This window comes from Neovison vison, chromosome 7 (genome assembly GCF_020171115.1).
Source record: "Neovison vison isolate M4711 chromosome 7, ASM_NN_V1, whole genome shotgun sequence".
NCBI lineage: Eukaryota > Metazoa > Chordata > Mammalia > Carnivora > Mustelidae > Neogale > Neogale vison.
In genome coordinates this window covers 199,415,644-199,434,503 of record NC_058097.1, presented here as the reverse complement: position 1 = coordinate 199,434,503, position 18,860 = coordinate 199,415,644, and the positions used below count along the sequence as shown (strand labels likewise).

Genomic DNA, 18,860 nt, shown 5'->3' with positions numbered 1-18,860 from the left:
CTGACTCACCGACCGTGCACAGAGTCTTTTATTTCTCTAGGACTCAAATTCCATGTGGACAGGGTCGGGCTTGTGTCTGGGCACGGGCCGGGGGCCCAGGGACTGGAGCAGGGCTGTCTTGTCACTCCAGCCCGAGCCGCGGGTTGTGCTCTCAGTGCATCAAGAGGCGCAGCCTCTTGTTCCGGCGCCTCCTGAGCCCCTCGATGTATCGCTGCAGCTGCTTGGTCAGGAAGTGGTCCCGGCCAATCCCTGACCGGTAGCCTGCAGAGCAGAGGGGCCACTCAGGGCAGTGAGCAGGGGCATGGCGTCCCCAGCAGCAGTGCTGCACCTGAGATTTGAGGAACCGTGGGTGATCTGGGGTAGCAGGAGTGCTTGGCCCTCGGGTCTGTGTTAGTCTGGAAAACTGGATCTCCAAGGTGCTGGGCACTGACAGTTTTTTTTTGTTTTGTTTTTTAAAGGTCAAGTCATACACTTGTACTCCAGATGGGGGATGTGGAGGAAGCTGAGAGTGTTGAGATGGAGCATGGGTGAGGGCAAGGTGAGAGTGCTGCAGGCCTGAACCAGGACAGTGGTAAAGAGCAGCTTCGTGGACACCCGTTGGACCACTCATCCTGACCCATTAGCCAGCATCCCTGTCTTATAAGCAGGGCAAATGAGAGAACTTTTGACCCAAATAATCCACTGTCCAGAGGTTCCTCACAGCACCAAGGGAGGGGACCAAAGCCACACAAAAACTGTCATCCCCACTGGGGAATGGAGAAAAGCCACATCAGCTAGAGAGAGGCTGCATGAAGGCCGGAGCCCAGGCCCCTGACCGTCACATCATGCTCTCCCCACTGGATGTCCCTGTGCCCAGTCCAATTTTTTACTTTTGGTAGGGCTCCTAGAATACTCGTGGGTGGTAAGGGAATCTGACAAGGCAAACACGGCCTGAATCCCCACTCCCAGAGGCCCAACCCCTACAAAATCCCCCAGGGTCTGGGGGGCAGGGGTAGTAGCTCACTCCTGAGCGCTTTGGTGAGGATTTCCAGAGCTTCATTCTCCATGAGTTCCATCAGAGGCAGTGGCAGCTGGAGAGGCAGCAAGAGGCTCAGATGTCCCAGGGACCCCAGCCCTGTCCCAAGCTGAAATGCCCCACCTGCTCCCTCTAGCCCCAAGACCCCCAACCAAGCTGCCTACCCCTCCCCTCTACAAACCACCCTTACCCCTTCACCTCTGCAACTCCCAACTTGCCCATCCCCACCCCACTAAAATCCCCAGTCTCCCTGGGTACTTCTAACCCTGTTCTGCTGCTCCATCCAGTAGGCTCGATGAGGTGTGTGCTTTGAGATATTGAGCGATGACTCTGAGGAAGACATTTCTGGGAGAGGAGAAAAAGAGAGGTCAGTCATCTGCAGACTGCTGGGTCTTCCCTCGTAGGGGCAGGCTTGTGGTGGCAGGGGAGTGGCCTTCAGAGACCACCTTATTGGGAAACAGTATGGGACAGCAGTTTACTACCCTGGGCTTTATCATCCCACCCACCCAGGTTCCAGTTCTGACTTCCCCATCAGACAAGGCTTAGGAGCAGTGACTGAAAATTCCTGACCCTCAAGTTCTTCATGGTCAAATGGGGTAATAAGAATAACTCCTGGGGGGGGGGGCACCTGGGTGGCTCAGTGGGTTAAAGCCTCTGCCTTCGGCTCAGGTCATGATCCCAAGGTCATGGGATTGAGCCCCGAATCAGGCTCTCTGCTCGGCGTGAAGCCTGCTTCCTCCTCTGTCTCTCTGCCTGCCTCTCTGCCCACTTGTGATATATGTCTGTCAAATAAATAGTAAATTAAAAAGAAAAAAAAAAGAATAACCCTTGGGGCGCCTGGGTGGCTCCGTGGGTTAAATCCTCTGCCTTCAGCTCAGGTTATGATCCCGGGATCCTGGGATCCAGCCCTGCATCAGGTTCTCTGCTCAGGAGGGAGCCTGCTTTCCCCTCTCCTTCTGCCTGGCTCTGCCTACTTGTGATCTCTGTCAAATAAATAAATTTTAAAAACAAAAACAAAAAAAAAGTATGCGGTGACTGGGTGGCTCAGTACTCAATTGTCTGCCTTTGGCTAGATCATGATCCCTAGGTCCTGGGATCAAGCCCAGTCCCTGATCAACAGGAAGCCTGCTTCTCCCTCTCCCAATCCCCCTGCTTGTGTTCCTTCTCTCACTGTGTGTGTGTGTGTGTGTGTCAAATAAATAAATAAAATCTTAAAAAAAAGAAAGAAAGAAAGAAAAGAAAAGAAATAGACCCTTATGAAGGTTGTGAAGTTTAAGGTGATCATGCAAAGAAAGCCCAGAGCCTGGCACACAGCAAGCACTCAAAATGCATTAAAATACTGTTATACGGGGGCGCCTGGGTGGCTCAGTGGGTTAAGCCGCTGCCTTCGGCTCAGGTCATGATCCCAGGGTCCTGGGATCGAGTCCCACATCAGGCTTTCTGCTCAGCAAGGAGCCTGCTTCCCTCTCTCTCTCTCTGCCTGCCTCTCTGTCTACTTGTAATCTCTGTCTGTCAAATAAACAAATAAAATCTTTAAAAAAAAAAAATACTGTTATACGTTCTTGGGGCGCCTGGGTGGCTCAGTGGGTTAAGCCGCTGCCTTCGGCTCAGGTCATGATCCCAGGGTCCTGGGATCGAGTCCCACATCAGGCTCTCTGCTCAGCAAGGAGCCTGCTTCCCTCTCTCTCTCTCTGCCTGCCTCTCTGTCTACTTGTAATCTCTGTCTGTCAAATAAACAAATAAAATCTTTAAAAAAAAAAAAAATACTGTTATACGTTCTTGGGGCGCCTGGGTGGCTCAGTGGGTTAAAGCCTCTGCCTTGGGCTCAGGTCATGATCCCAGAGTGCTGGAATTGAGCCAAGCATCGGGCTCTCTGCTCAGCGGGGAGCCTGCTTCCTCCTCTCTCTCTGCCTGCCTCTCTGCCTACTTGTGATCTCTGTTTGTCAAATAAATAAATAAAATCTTTTTTAAAAATAAATAAATAAAATACTGTTATACGTTCTAATGCCCCATGTAGGTAGGGGTTGGGGCGAGGGGGAGAGGGGAGTCCGAGACAGTGCCCAGCAAGAAGTAGGTACTTAAAAATTGTAGCCAATGACTGAGTGAATGAAGACAGGCACCTCCTCAACGACAGCAAATCCATACACAAGGAAATAACTCCCTCCTCTCAACCGTCCCAGTGATTCCATGAGAAGCACGGGTCCTACCGCGCTGCCTTTGCGCATTTCCGCAGGTGTCTCCCGGACTTGGCGTGCCATGGCCACAGGACCCTGTACGACGCCTGTCCGGTAGGGGGCGCTCCAAGAATGTCTGGTTGATTTAAAGCGTAGAAGGCGAACACTGGCACCGGTCCCGGGAAGGGAATCCTGGAAAAGGATCCTACAGCTTCCCTCTCCACCCCCTATTTCACAGCAACAGATATTGAGGTCCTGCCCAGCCCCCTGCCCTGTGGATACCCACAGCCCTGTGAGGCCACACTGACCGGTGTCGGTCTTGGACTCCTTGGAATCGCCGTCCTCTAAATGGCTTCCCAGGGAGCCGGCCCGATTTAGCTCCAGCTCCAGCAAGGAGGGCTTGTCCAGATCCTCCTGTTTGAAACTGTCCTTGTCCTCTCTGATACCCCATTCTTCCCAAATACCGTCCGAGTCGCCTCTGGCCTTCTGGTTGTACCACGGGCGAGACTTGCTGCCGACGCTGCTGCCCTCCATGTCCGAGTCCTCGCCAACACTGGACCGCGGCATATTCAGCTTCGGCTGCGACAGCGTGGCCCTGGTCCACAGATTCCGGATGTCCTCTGGGCTCGACATGTCTGAGGCTCAGCTGCCCAAAGACGCCTGTGGGCCACATAGAATGGAGGGAAGCCAAGGGCCTCCAGTAGTTGGGAAGGAGAGGAAGAGCCAGCTGGGACCGTGCCTGTCGAGTGGGCTCACAGCCGAGGCAGGGGGAGAGAAGAGCCAGGGACCCAGGACGGACCCAGGCTGGGGGCTCACAGGGGGAAGAGGCCAGGGAAGGGTTCTTACTCTGAAAGGTTTTTCGTCCACGGTTCTGCCCCCAACGGACCGGGTCGCCACAGGCCTCGGGGCGAGGAGCAAGGGGTCACGCTCCAGGAGCGGGGAGGGGCCGGATCGCGTTCCCGAATGGTGCTGCGGGTCTCGCGAGGGAGAGTTCAGTCTGCAGCCCCCACCCCCACGCTAGATGCCATTCTCTCTCCCCCGTCCCCACCGCCCCGTATCTGCGCTGACGTTGGAGACGCACAGAACACCATGGCAGATTCCTATTCCGGACCCTATACCCGCTAGCCTGCTGGCGGAGACACCGGCCCAAGCGTGGCCCTTTCGGGTGCAGGCGTGGGGAGGAGGGGCTCGGCCCCGGGAGGTGGGTAGAGGGTTGTCACAGGAGGCCTGGCTTGCCCGGGAGGTGGCCCGACGCAAGCACTCCCACACCCACTCGCGTCCCCGGAGCGCGCACGCCCGCAGCGGTGCAAACTGTTTTCATTTATTGATGCAGGCTTTTGAGGCACAGTCGTGAGGTGTGGTGAGGGACGGGCCCAGCCGAGACAGCGAGACAGAAAGCCTTGGGGGGTCTGCAAATGGATGAAGTGAGGAGAGGGCCAGGAGCGGGGTGTGGCAGCCCGTAGCCTCCTCCGCAGGCCTCGGTCCGGTCGAGAGAGGCCTCTTTGGTCAAACAAGCAGAGCATGCCGGGGAGAGCGCAAGAACGAAGCCCTTGGAGAGGCCCGGGCCGGGGGTCCTGCCCCTACGCGGGCACGCCTCTTTCCCGCGGGCGCCCTGGGCCCCGCGGCCGCTCGGGCTTCCGGGGAGGGTTAGGGGGGCGGCGGCGACCCCGAGGCGCGCGGGGCAGCGCGCAGCCGCGCTCGCTCTGGGTGTCGGAGGACTCGTCGATGAAGGCCAGGTTCTCGCTGGGGTAATCCAGCGCGGAGGCTGTGGGCGGGGTGGACGGGGAGGACGGGGAGGGCGGCTCGGCCTTCAGCGGGAGCGGGGACGGGGGCCTGCCGGCGGGCTGCGCCGGGCACGGCGGCGGAGGCAGGAAGGGTCGCTCCTTCTCCAGCGGCGGTGGTGCCGTGGGCCCGACTCGCTGGGTCACCCGCGCCGTCACCGTGCCGGTCCAGCTGGCGGCCTGCGCCGTGAGGCCGCCCATCTGCGCGAAAAGTAAAGGCAGTCCTCGACCGCGGGTCCTCGACCGCCTCTGCGACCCCGGGAACCTACCCCATCAGGCGCGGCCACCCTTTTCCCCTCGGTCCTCCTATCTCAGCGCGCCAGAGGGGGGGGAGGGACACTCACCACCCAGCGACACACTCTCCTCTCCTCCGTCCGAACCTAAGAGACCTTTCCTCCAGGGGCTTTTCTAGAAAGCCCTGGGTTGATTTCAGCTACCCTTCCCGTGCCCCTTAGAGACCTTTGCGCTTCTCTCGAGCTCCTTGGCCGGCGCGGCCAGCAGCGTGACATAACACACAGGTCGTCCAGTTAAATGTGAATTTCAGATAAACGACCAATAAAATCTTAATATATGCATGTCCCTTCCGTGCAACATTTGGGATATACTTGCACTAAAATGTTACTTGCTATTTATCTGAAAGTTACATTCAACTGGGCTTCCTGCTTTTTTTGTTTTGGTTTTTGGTTTTTTCTCCCTAAATTTCTCAGCCCGGTTCTTGACAGCGGAGACAGAGTCCTCAGCAAACCGATCCAAGTTTAACCCTTTGCCCCCGGGCCGTGTGCACATGGCGGGGGCGGAGGGGGGTGCGGCACTCAGTCCCTGCTTTGAGAAGCCCACACTGGAAGGGAGGCCGACTGATCCACCCGCTGCTAGGGTACAGCGCATCAGCGGCACAGCGCAAGCGCCGACCCAGGGGCGCCTACCTCTGCCCGAGTTCGTCGGGACACTACCCGCAGCCAGTTCCCGATGGTGGTGAGTACCGAGGCGAAATAGGCCAGGCCGAGCAGGATCCAGAACCACACCAGCGGCTGGTAGGCTGCATTGCTCTGGTTGGGGCTGGCGCCTGGGATACCACCGGGGAGGCCAGAAAGATGTTGATTTGTGGGGCAGGCTTTAAGCCTGTGAGCTCCTGGTTTACCTCCCTTCTTCCCAGTTCAGTGAGAGCATCCGCCTCCCCCGGGGCAATCAATCGGTGTGTGTGAACGCATGCAAGACGAGTGTGCATTACTTGAAAGTGTGCCAGATAAAAATTCGCGAGTGAGTGTGCTCGCGCGCAAAAATGTGGGCATATGGGAGGGGCGCACATATATAAGAATGTGACATATAGGAGGGGCGCACTTAATCTATGTGTGAGCATGCATCGGGGTGCAGGCATGCCAGAATGTAAGGGCACATGAGCGGTTGCATCCGTGCAAAAACGTGAAGGTGCATTCCGCGAGGGCTGGTGGGGATTGGAGCAAGTGCCTGTCAGCGCCCACGCACCACAGGGAATTTGGAGGGAGACACAAGAGTGCAGGGTCCCTGGGCATGAATAAAGTGGATAGGGAAGTGCAGTGCAAGAAAGGTGGCCTCACCGGCCACATAGTCCCCGAAGCCCACCGTGGTGAGCGTCACCACGACGAAGTAGATGGCCTCCAGCTTGCTCCAGCCCTCCACGTAGCAGAACACGAACGTGGGCGTGAGGACAAAGAGCAGGCAGCCGATCAGCAGGAAGAGCACCGCCGATAGGATTCGCACCAACCCCGGTGGCACGTGCCACTTCTGCAGGGAGGGGCAACGGGTAGGAGGGACCCAAGGCGTCGCCAAAACCTCCAGTCACACCCCCCCCACACACCGCCTCGTCGGGGCTCCTGTGCGCGAGGCTCCCGCGTCCTCGAGGCCCGCGCGTTCACGGGCGGGGCGGGGACATAGGCAAGGGTAACACGAGCTCAGCGCGAGGGCGCGCAGGGCAAGGAACAGCTCACCAGGAAGATGGCTTCGATGTGACCGATGCCACGGCGCAGAGAGGAGCCTAGCCGGTCCCCGACCCCTGCCAGCAGGATCCCGAACAGCGGGATCCCCACCAGCGCATAAAAGATGCAGAAGAGGCGACCGGCATCCGTGCGCAGGGCCGCGTTGCCGTAACCTGGGCAGAGGGGCCATGCAGAAAGTCTAGGGGCTGCCTGGCCTCCACTTCCTCCCTCTGCACCTTCCCCCAGGAGAAAGCCCGACGGCCCCTTGCCCCCCTCCACGTGCCCAGTCCCCTCCCCCACCGATGGTGGTGATGATGGTGCCCGAGAAAAAGAAGGCGCTGCCCAGGTCCCAGGCTGAGTGGTTGCTGTTACTGGAGGAGTTGATGTCAGGGTCCGCACCCCCTCCCAGAGCATCAGCCACATCCTGCAGGACAAGGCGCAGAAGGAGGAACCTCAGCCCTTCGCAACCGTCCTGGCCAAGCCCCTGACCCTCAAGTCTCCAGAGTGGTGTCCCCATTCCTCCCCCTCCCAGCTCTCCCCTTCCCTCCCGTCTTCCTGAGGATAGTCCCTTGGAGCAGACATTGCAAATTGGGGGGCCCAATTGTGTTTCAACTCTACATTGTTTTAGAACATTTTAGCTGAGACTCCAGGGTGGCTCAGGCAGTTAAGCCAGTGGGTGGGACCCTTATTTCAGCTCAGGTCTTGATCTCAGGGTCAGGATCTCAGGGTCCTGAGACTGAGCCCCCCCCCAATTGAGCTCATGCTCAGCAGGGAGTCTGCTTGGGATTCTCTCTCTCTGCCCCTTGCCCCCACCCACTCCTCTTGCAAGAGTGTGTGTGTGCTAGAGCGTTCTTTCTCTAAATAAATAACTAAATCTTTAAAAACAAACAAACAAACAAACAGACTTTCATTATCTGCCCCTTAATTTCACACAAAAGATTTCTAGTTTACAGAGATCAGGAGCAGACCTGGACCAGACTGCCTGGGTTCAAATCTCAGTGCTCTGTGACCCCAGGGGCAAGTTAACTCTCTGTGCCTCAGTTTCTGCCTCTGTCAGGAGCGGACAATGCTGCTAGCGCCTACCTCAGGCAGTTGTGAAGAATTAAAATAACCCTTGTGCATTTAAGTTAGTCCCATACCCAGTGATTTCCAACTTTCCACAGATTCCACCACTCCCATCGCCCCTAGGAAAGCTGAGTTTTAGTTCCTTGCCTTAGAAAAATCTGATGGAAGTTAGGAAACCTTTTTCCAGGAAGGTTCATATACCATCAAATTCTGTACCCAAGACCGGAAGGCTCATGGACACACAAACCCCACCCAACCCAAACCCTGTGCTTACATAGTACGTGCTCAATAAATAGGAGTAAATTAATGAAATAGCCATGTGTCTGCCCCTCTTACCACCTTGCAGGTCCCTTCAAGACAGAGTCTGTGTTGTTAGAGTGTCTGCCTTAAGTGACACAGATTTGAGAGCACAATGGGGGGTGGGGGGCAGAGGGGGCTGTTCCCCAAGGGGCACAGAGCCAAGGCACAGAGACAGTGGGGAAGATCAAAACCACATTCTTCCTCTCTGACTGCAATCCTCATTAGCAAGACCCATTCCAAATTAATCTTCCTAAAGTGACAGTCCCAAATCCTCCATAGCTCCCCACTGTCTGCCCCAGAATAGTGTCCAAATTCCCAGCCCAGCATCTCAGCTCCTTCTCATCTAGTCCCCACCTCCCTTTCCCCAGCCTTCTCTCCTGGGGCCCCATCTGAAACCCAAGTTGCAATGTGATCTTACCCCCAGATTTTCTGAGACATCCCACCTTCTATAATAATAATTCTTAAATGAAGCCAAGAAGTGAAATGTATGATTAAGGTGATTTAAATTTTATTTTGCAAGACTTTTCCAATAAATTCTCTGCTTGGGGGGAAAAAAAATCTCTCGTCATCCTGTGTGTTCTAATTTTTGCTTCGAATGACTAGGCATCTGCTAAATCTGAGTTCTGCAAAACACTCTGCGCCTTTCCAACTTCCACGCCTTTGCCCAGGCTGTTTCTCTGCCTGCAGGTCTCTTGCAAACCAATCACACATCTCTAAATTCTACCCTTCTCTCTCACCTGCCTCATTTCAATTACCAGCTCCTCCCAAAGCCCCCCACCCCCACCCCATCTCCCTCCTTGCCTCCAGCACCTAGCTCAGAGCCCAGCATACAACAGGTGTTTAACAAAGAAGGAAGCAAGGAATGCTCCCTTTCCACTGAATCCTACAGTGATCTGTCTGTGGAACTGTCCCCCTATCCCAAAGTGACATCCTCTAGTGTAGAGCCTGCCTCTGTTACACCCCATAGCAATTTCCCTGCTCATCCTATGGTGTAGTAGCACAGCACCTAGCACACAGTAGGTGCATAATGGCTGCAGGACTGCCTAGCTGTGGGAGAGAAAGCAGCTGTCGCCCACACTTCTAATTTCTGCCCTTCCTTTTCTTCTTTTTTTTATCCAGGAAAAAAGCCTTTACATCGTGAAGATAAAATAGGTCAGACTCCCTCCCTCCCACTGCTCTGCCCTGTGGTCTGGCCAGACACAGCCTCCTGCCCAGGCCTCTCTGTGCCTCACTGGGCATTCTGGAAGTGTCAGAGTCAATGTCAAGCAGCCTAAGTCCCAGCCCCACCCCACCCTCATCTCTGCTCCTGCTCCTGCCCCCCACCTTGGGAATCAGCTGGAACACTGGGGCCTCCAGGCCCATGGTTTCTCCCTCCAAAAGAAGAGGCAGGGGAGAAGGGGTACTCTTCAATTACTCTTCAAAGTAATAAACATCCACTTATTAAAGTTAATCCTTGGGTTGTTTATATGAAAGTGACTCAGAAATCACAGAAGCAACAAAGGTGCTTACGTGCTAGCACCCCAGGAGGCTGAAGCCCAGAACTTTCTTTAGTTACTGAACCAAACCTGAACCCACCCCTTCCTCTAGCCTCATCATAAACGTGTCTCCTGGGGGAAAAGGGGTGCCTAACCTGATATCCATGGTGGCAGGCTTAGGGCATCCTGGAACCCTCTGAAATGTGTTCTGACACCCTCTGAATCTAAGTGCATTTTTCCAGGGGGTAGGGGAGTATCCACAGTGTTCTTGGGCATCTCCAAGGCATCTGGGACTCCAAAGAAGTACAGAAACCAGTGTAAGGTTGCCAGATTCAGTAAATAAAAATACTGCATGGGACACATGTGTTTTTTTAAAGTATTCGTTGCTTACTGGCTAAAATTCACAATTACCCAGGTACCTTGGGTTTCATCTGGCAACCAGGAACCAGTGCGTTAGGCCTGTGACAAGGTAACATATTTTGTGTGTACCAGCCACGTTTTCATTTCTTCCTTCACTGGTTCCTTTGCTCAACCACCATCACACGAAAGGAACCAGTCCAGGAGCTCAGTGCAAGGCCAGGAAAAGCAAGGCGGCCAAATGTCCCCATGGACACCATATTGAAAACACAGAGACCTGGATGTCAGCTCCGTCCCGGATCCCTCAGCTGCACCCTTCCCTCACTGGATGCCCATCTGGAGGCGGCAAGCCAGTGCAGGGCCCCACTGGCAGTCAGCTCCTTTTGGGGGGTCACGGATGACTCCTGAAGGGGGTTCCTGCCCACCCACGAACCTTGATGAAGATCCCCAGGTCCTGGTCGCTCACACACGGATGGGCCCTCAGGAACTTCTCTCGGACCTCCCCCAGCTCCCTCTGGGCCTGCTGCTCGTGGGGCTGCTCCAGGGCCTGGAACACCAGGGCACCGGACACCAGGTAGAGCAGGACCAGTGCCAGCAGTGCCAGAAGCGTGGTGCTGCGCATGGCGCGCCCAGGGGCCCGTCCAATTCCGCTGCCCGCCTGGGGAGGCCGGGCAGGGGGCTCCTGGGGAGCTGCGGTCACTGTGGGTAGAACCAGGGATGCTGGGGTCAATCCCTCAGCCGCCCACCCCTCCGCCCTTTTCCTCCTCCAGCCCCCACACACCCAGAGGTCCTTGGAGCCCCCAGCCCTACTGCCCATAGATGACTTCTCTTCACATCCCTCTGCCAGGACACTTGGTACCAGGGCACACCCAGACCCCCCCTTTTCTGTCCTCCCCCCCTTACCTCCATTGCCCGGCCCTCAGCCCCTGTCCGGGAACTCCAGGACAGGAGAAGAGAAGAGGGCGCCGGGAAGGGAAAGGAAGGAGAGTGGAAGGGGGTAAGAGAGACTGAGCCTGCTGAGGGACCCCCGGGGAAGCAAAAAAATGCCAGGGGGCCTGGAGGGGCCGTGAGGAACCGGCTCCGGAGCGGGAGGCTGAGGGGGCGCCGAGGCGCGCGCAGGGGGAGCTGGCGGAGAGGCCGGACCGCGCAGGGCGGGGACGGGGATGGCGGGTCCTGGCTCCTCCGCTGCGGCAGCTGCAGGATCTTCGCGCTTCACTCCCCGCTCCCGCCTCTCCCCGCTCTGCCGCGACCCGCGAGGGGCCCGGCAGGTAGCCTCCAGGGTCTCCCAGTGCCCCGCCGGGCTTTCGAGGAACCCAGGGGCGGGTCCCGGTCGCGGCGCAGAGGCGAGGCGGGGCGGGGGTGGGGGCGCGGGGAGCGTGCCGGGTTCCGGGAAGGAACAGGGCGGGAGCGACCAGGGCCGGTCCCTTGGGTTAGCATCCTCCGGGACAGCAGTCAGCACCCCCGGGACAGCGGGCGGCGGCGCCCACGCGCACACCCGCAGGCACAAAGGCCCGCGCGCCCACGCTCCGCCCTGCGGCTCCCGCCCTCCCTGCCGCCCAGGCTGCACGCACACACTCCACCTGCACGCCCAGACCCCCCGGGGCCGCGCGCGCCGGGCCGAGGCACCCGAGGTCCACGCGCACGTGTGCACACACTCCGGTCCACACACCCAAGCCGCCGGGCCACCGCGCAGCGCGCGACACCCAGACACACTGCACACCCGCCGTTGGCTCCCACCTCCTCCCGAGTCTTCAACGCTGACGCCCGGGAGCCTGCGGGCGGCGGGACGCGCTGCCGCACGACTCCCGGAGGCGCCCACGCGAGGGAGGTGCGCGCCCCGCCCGGCCGGTCGCCCCCCGCGCACCCCTCCCTGCCGGGGAGTCCCGCCCGCGCTCCGCACTCCCTCCCGCGTCAGCCCCGCACTCACTGTCGGCCCCGCTGCGGCTGCGGCTGCGGCTGAGGCTGCGGCTGCGGCCCGAGCTCCCGCGCGGCCTCGCCGGTGCCGGCTGGGCCGCGGAGGCGGCGGCGGCGGCAGGGGCGGAGCGGGCGGCCGCCGGGGCTGGGACCCCCCTCCCGCTGCCAGAAACCCCCTCCTTCCAAGCTTAACCCCTCCAGCGCCGCGCCTCCCTCCGTGCCGCGCCCTTGCCGCCAGCGCCGTGCCCCGCAGCCCCTTACCTGCGGCCGCCCAGCCCCCCAATTCCAGCGGTTCTCGGCAGGTAAGGGGCAGAGGAACCCGAGACGGGTCGCCGCTGGGTCCGGCCTGGAGTCTCAGACTGGAGTCCTGGTATTGTCCCGCCGGCCATCCAGTGTGGCCCGCGGCACGGCCCTGGCCTGGACATCTGCCGGCTCACCTCTCCGGACAGGCGCCACGCTAATCTCCCAGCATCTCCCAGGCCCACTACGGATCGAAAGGGCCCTCAACTCCCCGCCCCTGGGGACACCCTGGCCCATGGGCTCAGCACTCCTGAGGGAGGCGGCCCTGCGGGACAAAGGGTTAGGGATCCACTGAAACAACCTGAAATTGGCCGAGGTAGGGCTGGGACCCAGTTCTGGAAGGGGGCACCTCCTACCCCTACTCCTGCGCCATCCCTTGGTCCTCACCTCCGTGGCCATCGCAGCATGGAACCATCCCTCCCCCACAGCCTGAACAGCCAGGGCCCAGGCAGGTCTTGGACCTGCTCCCCTCTGTGTTCCCACCCCCTTCTTGAAATCCTGAACTCTCCTAAAATTCTCCGGCCTGGGGTCTTTAGCCCCCACGGTGGGTGGCTTGAAGCCTGGGCTCTAAGGCTGACCACCCCCTACCAGCAGAGGGCGCAGATGCGGTTCGCCAGCTCCCAGAGTCTCCCTATCCCTACTTACAGAAAAGGCATGATTAATTCTCGCCTCAGCGTGCTGTTCTGAGCATTAAGGAGGTCACTATTTGTAAATGCTCAAAACAGAGGCTGGCACACACAATAAAGTGTCCTACAAAGATTAGCAATCTTCATTTCAACAGAGAGTGACTGTTCAGCTTCAAGCTGATTGTCCGTGTCAGATGCCCCGGCTGGAAGCCCTGAAGGCCCGGTGCCCAAGAGCATCCCAAGCGGAGAGTTTCAAGACAGGATCTGTGCTGGGCCCAGAACTCCGATGAGCTGTGATGATCAGGCCCTCTGATAGGACAGGAGAGAGACCCTCTGATAAATGACTCCCAGCCACAGGACAGAGGTCAGCTCTGCCAACGCCATGGCAGTAGAAGGCAGTGACCGTGGTATTAGGGGGAGCCAAAGAAGGGGCCCTCGGGGCCACGAGGCAGACACTGTGGGGGGCAGCCCAACTCTCTGGTCAAATCCACACCTGGTGAAGGAGAGGGGAGGTGGGGGGCTTCTCAGTCCCAGGCCAACTCCTCCTTGGCCCTGGACCAATTCCTGGCCCAGAATGCCAGGTTAGGAGGATGACAGGGAAACAGGGTTTCCAGAAATCCCAACCCAGCAAGGGGAACAGGCCTAAGAGACCCATAATCATGGTGCCACTGGACCCTGGAGTGGGGACATGGCTCCCTGACCTGGAGATGAAAGGCTTCATAAAGTGACATCTGAAGCAGGTTTTGAGGCGAGAGTAGACATTTTTCAAGAGAAGAGGGCACTGGAGTGTGGACAGACTCTTCTGGCCTCCTTTCCCCTCTGACTGCAGGCTACTCCCTCTCCCTGCCCACCAGCCTGGGTCAGGTAAGTGCCCCCCCCCGCCACACCCTGGGAGAGCCTGGGTCTGATCAGCCTTCAGCTGTACAGGCCTCCGTGCGAAGAACACAAAGGCGACAATAGACAAGACAGCGAACGGAGGAGGGGCACGGACACTGTTTATTGAGTAACAGGTGCAGGAGAGGTAGGTGGCTTCAGTGCAGAAGTGGAGACGGCAGGTCATGCCAAGGTGCTGTGGGCATCTGGCAGCCAGGCCACGCCCCCCCATCCTAGGGGACAGCACAAGCTCACTATGACAGGAGTAGCAAGGAGCCGGCCAGGGGCAGAGGCGGCCACAGCCTCTCATGATCCTGGGCAAGAAGCGGCAGATGAACTTGGCACAGGGACCTGGGATGGGAGGACTAGGGTCTGGGGGTTCTAGCCGGGACAGTGGGAGGGGATCACGTCTGTGGGGTGGAGTAGAGACTGTGGTGGTGGCCACCTGGTCCCAGCACCTGGGAGAAGAGCAGAGGAGTGGTCCGTGTCTGGCTGCCTCCGCACCAGCCCGGCTCCCGCCCGATGGTGCCGTACCAGCTGCCGGAGCCCAGGCTGCCGGACATGCTGCAGGCAGAGAAACAAGGATCAGTCCCAAGGCAGGCACCGGGGCCACAATCCCAAGATTTGGCAGAGGGAGAGAGGCTTATGAGCACACGGCCCAGGGCCTCCGCCTTTGCAGTACCTAGGGCCTGAACCCTCTAGACTACTGCAAACTGCAACTTGGGGTGGGAAGCAGAAGAGACCTCACCCAGTACAGACAGGAAGCAGGGGCGGGGCAGGGGTGGGGCAAGGGGAGAAACTGGCAGGACCAGGCTCTAGGTCCCCACGGCTCAATGGAGGGAGATGGGAGCTGGGAGGACCTGAAGCAGGGCCAGGGCTCCTACCTGGTGCTCTCGCTACGGCCGTGCTCCCAGGAGCAGCCCTCGTCCTCACAGTGTCCGGCCCGGTCAAAGAAGTAGGAACGGGAGCCAAAGACCTGCCCGTTGAGGATGCGGCTGGTGCTCTGGGGGAGAAAACCAGCATCGTGCTTTCTCCTGCCCCACCATTGGCTTCCCACGGCCCCGCCAGACCCTGGGCCAGGGATTCCCAGCAACCACCCCTCTCTGCTGGCCCTCACCAGGTCCTGCGGGGGCCGGTGCACCCGGAAGAAGCCCACCAACAGGGTGGTGGGCAGCAGCTCCCACACAAAGAGGATGAGGCCAAACACCAGGTAGCCTTTGTTCCCCAGGTCATTCACCAGGTCCGCCTGTGGGAAGACAGGAGTTTGTATCAATCCACAACTGTGCGGGGGCGGGGGGGGCGCGACCCAGACAGAGTCGAGGCCAACTGGGGGCCAAGAGCCACGGCCACTAGGGAGGCAGCTGCTGTGCTGAATGCCCACCTGGTCAGAGACGTTGTACCAGTCATAATCGAAGGCATCCAGCCGACTCCGGGGGGCCAAGGCCAAGGCCGCCAGGTTGTAGCAGGCCCGGCTAGCGTAGAGCAGGACCATGGCGCCACCCATCGCAGCGGCCTGGCACACACTGGTCCCCTGGCACAGATGAAAACAGAGGACCCTCAGGGAGGGGAAGCTCCAGCTCCCTCTCGACCCAGACAATCACTGCCCAAAGTCCCCAAGGGACACCCGGGGATCAGGGCTGGTGGCCCTACCTTGGCCTCCAGGTAGATGCTGGTGGAGGGTGCCCGCCGGGCGACAAGGCAGAGGCAGGCAGCAAGAGAGAGTGCGCAGATAACAAAGAGGGAGTCGCTCACCAGGACTCGCACCAGCAGGAGGGCCCAGGGCTGTGCCCGGCGCCGGCGGGACAGCACAGCGCACAGCACGTTCACCAGCAGAAAGAGCAGCGAGGCCCCCACGAAGGCCCCTCGGACAGCCAGCCTGCAGCCCACAGCACAGTCAGCCCCAGGAAACCATCGCTGGCACTCACTGACACCCCCCCCCAACTCCCTCAGGGTCAATCAGAATCAATCCAGACCAACTAATCTGAACCCTGGCTGTCCAGTTTCATAGATGGGGAAACCGAGGCCCACAGAGGTCAGACAGTGACTGACAGCTATGGTAGGGCAGAAAGAGCACAAGACTGAGAGTCAGAGACGAGGGGTCAGGGGCGCTTGGGTGGTTCAGTCAGTTGAGGCTGAGTGTTTGCCTTTGGCTTCCCTGTGATCCCAGGCTCCCTGCTCAGCGGGGAGTCTGCTTCTCCCTCTCTCTCTGCCCTTCTCCCGACTTGTGCACTCTCTCTCTCAATAATAAATAAATAAAATCTTTAAAAGAGGAAAAAAAAAAAAAAAAGGAAAGGAAAGAAAAGAAAGAAACCTGTGTTTAAGCCCTGGTTCTGGCTTCCACCAGATCTATGACCTTGAACATGTGGCTTTACCTGACTGGGCCTCAGTTTCTTCATCTCTCAGATGGGGATAATAACAGCCTCCCAGGGAAGTTGTAATAGTGTTTGTGAAAGCTCTTAATAAACTGGAAGACGTTATACAAACAACAAGCTTATCACAGCCCAAGGTCAGCAGCAAGTGTGATCTGGGGCTTCTGAGGGCTGGAGCCTCCAGCTCTTCTCTCATCAGGGATGACGCTGGGACCCTATCCCTTCACACTAGCATGGCTGTTTCCATCAATGCTGCCCTTCACAGGTGCAGTGCCTTTGCTGAGCTGTCTGTACCACGTGCCTAACTTTTCATGGCTCTATCACAAACATCTGCTAAGTTGTCTCCGCCTTGGTACTGTACAGGGTCGGGGGCAAGAAAGAAACAGACACCAGGCTGCTCCCTGCCCCTGGCCTGGGGGATTCGCCCATACATCTCGTGTACTTACAAGCCTCGGCTCATCTCCGGCCGGCGCTTCGCCTTGGCCTTGAACACAACCTGGGAGCAGAGATGCCCATCATTCCTTTGGGCCCTTGGGCCTGCTACCCCACAGCCCACCCCCACCCGTTACCATGGTTACCTGGGCAAAGTAGAGATTCATAAGTGTCAGGGTGAAGAACTGCAGGCAGACAGGGCAGCAGTAGAGAAGCCAAAAGGGCAGGGGTCCCAGACGGTTGGCTCGGGGGGTATCTCGGAAGTAGAAGGAGAAGAGGGTGGTGCGCAAGGCAGCCCAGAGCAGACAGAGTGCCAGGAACACTGTCTGATAGCTCAGACGCTTGTGCCCATAGAGAAGTACCAGCCAGAGCTGGGCATATACCGAGAAGAAGAGCAGGGCATACAAAGTGGTGTAGGCCGCAGTCAGCCCCAGGGTCACGGCGGGAGGCAGCGCAGGAACCAGCCCAGCAGCAGGCACCAGGCCAGACAGGTTACTCTCCATGTCAGGACAGGAGGCCTGAATCCCAGAGAAAGAGATGGAGGGGCTGGCAGGGGGCCAGGGAAATAAATATGGAGGGGTGGGGGTTGCAGGGAGCAGCGACAGAGATGGGGAGCTCAGGAAAAAAGAAACTGCAGCTGGCCAGGCCCTTCCCCCTCAACAGAGAGACCCTACCCTTGCAGCGCAGCCCCAGCCCCCTTACTCTGGGGCGTGGAAGGACAGACCCTCTGGAAGGCAGAGGCGGGAAGTGGGCAGGATATCCTCCCTGGGCCAGTCCCAGAGCCAGGATGAGGGGGTGCAGAGCCTGAAGGACAGGGGTCCCTGGCCTTGGTCGTTGGAGTCGTTCCGGCTGGAGGGGGAGAGCCGGCAGATATCCTTTGGCTGAAGGCAGCGGCCGCTGCGGGGGACGCTCAACGCCCAGCTCCCCCCCCCAAACTGGGGGTCTCTCTCCCCTCCAATAATCCGGATTGGGGGTGGCCTCTGCCTTCCGTCCTCGGAATTCCGGACGACGCTGCCCCGCCCCCACCCCACCCCCCACAGCATCCACTCTCCAGCCTCAAGGGCCGGGAGGAGGCCGATGCCGGGTACTCAGGACGCCGCTGGGGGAGCCGGCTCTGGTCGCTGGGACCCGGGGCTCCGGCTCCCCAGCTCCCCGGCTCCCGCTGCTCCGCCCCCTCCTGCGCCTGCGCCTGCGCGGGCGCCGTTCGCTACGCTAAATGCGGAGGGTCTGGCCCCCACCAGCTCCGCAGGCCCGCGCCGCCCCCGGCGCGGAGCCGTCCGAGAATTGGCGCGAGGTGCGCGGGCGGCGGGCGCCAGGGGTTACTAGAAGCAGCGGGAGGCCGAGACGCTGGGGCGGAACCGCATCCGGCGGGCGCCCGGGTGGGCCGTGCCCGGAGCCACCTGCCCTCGTCTGTTTGGGGGGCCGCCAGTTCCCAGGTTTCTCCTCCCTATCCCCAAATCCAGATTGCGCCGCCGGGCCTGGGGGGCGGCAACAACTCCCCCTCACCCGCTCTCCGAAGGAAACTTCCGCCCACAGCCAAGATGGCCCCCGGGCCCCGCCCCCTGGGTTTAACCCGCAGTGCCCCGCAGTCCCGGGGAGGCACGCCCGCCCCACTCCCCGGCGGGCCGCCGTTCCCGCTCACCTGGCCGGCTGCCTGCTCCCGCGAGTCCTACGGCCGCCCTCAACGGGGCCCCCTCTCCTGCGCCGGGGCAGTCATCCTGCCGGAGAGGAGGCTCCCTCGCTTATCTCGAGCTCTCCTGAGCTGGCGCGAAGAGTAATGCCCCCGAGGCGGGCGGTGCGAGGTTTCCACCGTGGGGAAGAGGGAGCGGGACTTCCCGACCCGGCTACCCAGTCCACACGGAGCAGTGACAACAGCAACGACAATGTCATCCAGATGAAGCGGTGACAACAGCAACAACACCTGCATCGACGGCTGAGCTTCAACTGAAGCCTTTGCAAAGTGCTTTCACCCACAGTAATCACTCGGTTTACAAAGTTGTCTGGCTTCTAAGGGAGGTGTCATTATCTTCATTCTACAGGAGTGGAGACTAAGGCCCAGAGGGGCTGAAGGGCTTGTCAGCAGAAGCTGGTCTCCAGGTTCCAAATGGGGACCCAGAGAATCCCTCATCTGCTCCCACACATGGCTGGGGCACAAGGAAGTCGGGAACTGAGCGGCGGGAGGCGAGACAGGGACCTAGTGCAACGACGGTGGGCAGGGAGCCTGTCC

General features: G+C 59.3%; 3 protein-coding genes across 8 annotated transcripts; all 3 read right to left on the bottom strand.

Annotated features, from left to right (window-relative positions):
* Positions 1-12: 12 nt before the first annotated feature.
* Positions 13-3,745, bottom strand: CATSPERZ (catsper channel auxiliary subunit zeta). 3 transcript variants are annotated; one of them, XM_044261185.1, is made up of 4 exons: positions 3,223-3,745; positions 1,281-1,360; positions 1,004-1,070; positions 13-261 (listed from the first exon to the last, which is right to left on the bottom strand). In XM_044261185.1, the coding sequence occupies exons 2-4, from the start codon at positions 1,356-1,358 to the stop codon at positions 152-154; spliced, it is 255 nt and encodes an 84-aa protein (XP_044117120.1). In that variant the 5' UTR covers positions 1,359-1,360; positions 3,223-3,745; the 3' UTR covers positions 13-151. The 3 variants fall into 3 exon arrangements, with proteins under 3 accessions (XP_044117120.1, XP_044117117.1, XP_044117119.1); XM_044261182.1 differs by lacking the exon at positions 13-261 and having other exon boundaries at positions 368-1,070; XM_044261184.1 differs by lacking the exon at positions 13-261 and having other exon boundaries at positions 368-1,070; positions 3,498-3,745.
* A 724-nt stretch (positions 3,746-4,469) lies between these two features.
* KCNK4 (potassium two pore domain channel subfamily K member 4) lies at positions 4,470-10,833 on the bottom strand. Its single transcript, XM_044261181.1, has 6 exons — positions 10,553-10,833; positions 7,223-7,346; positions 6,935-7,095; positions 6,545-6,731; positions 5,894-6,033; positions 4,470-5,171 (listed from the first exon to the last, which is right to left on the bottom strand). Exons 1-6 carry the CDS (start codon positions 10,739-10,741, stop codon positions 4,770-4,772), a joined length of 1,203 nt encoding a protein of 400 aa, XP_044117116.1. The 5' UTR covers positions 10,742-10,833; the 3' UTR covers positions 4,470-4,769.
* A 3,101-nt stretch (positions 10,834-13,934) lies between these two features.
* Positions 13,935-18,850, bottom strand: GPR137 (G protein-coupled receptor 137). Of its 4 annotated transcripts, none has more exons than XM_044259569.1 (8): positions 18,276-18,850; positions 16,780-17,151; positions 16,648-16,697; positions 15,483-15,708; positions 15,214-15,363; positions 14,950-15,078; positions 14,717-14,835; positions 13,935-14,396 (listed from the first exon to the last, which is right to left on the bottom strand). In XM_044259569.1, exons 2-8 carry the CDS (start codon positions 17,134-17,136, stop codon positions 14,237-14,239), a joined length of 1,191 nt encoding a protein of 396 aa, XP_044115504.1. In that variant the 5' UTR covers positions 17,137-17,151; positions 18,276-18,850; the 3' UTR covers positions 13,935-14,236. The 4 variants fall into 4 exon arrangements, with proteins under 4 accessions (XP_044115504.1, XP_044115505.1, XP_044115507.1 ...); XM_044259570.1 differs by lacking the exon at positions 18,276-18,850 and adding an exon at positions 18,140-18,167; XM_044259572.1 differs by lacking the exon at positions 18,276-18,850 and adding an exon at positions 17,336-17,648.
* Between the last annotated feature and the right edge of the window lie 10 nt (positions 18,851-18,860).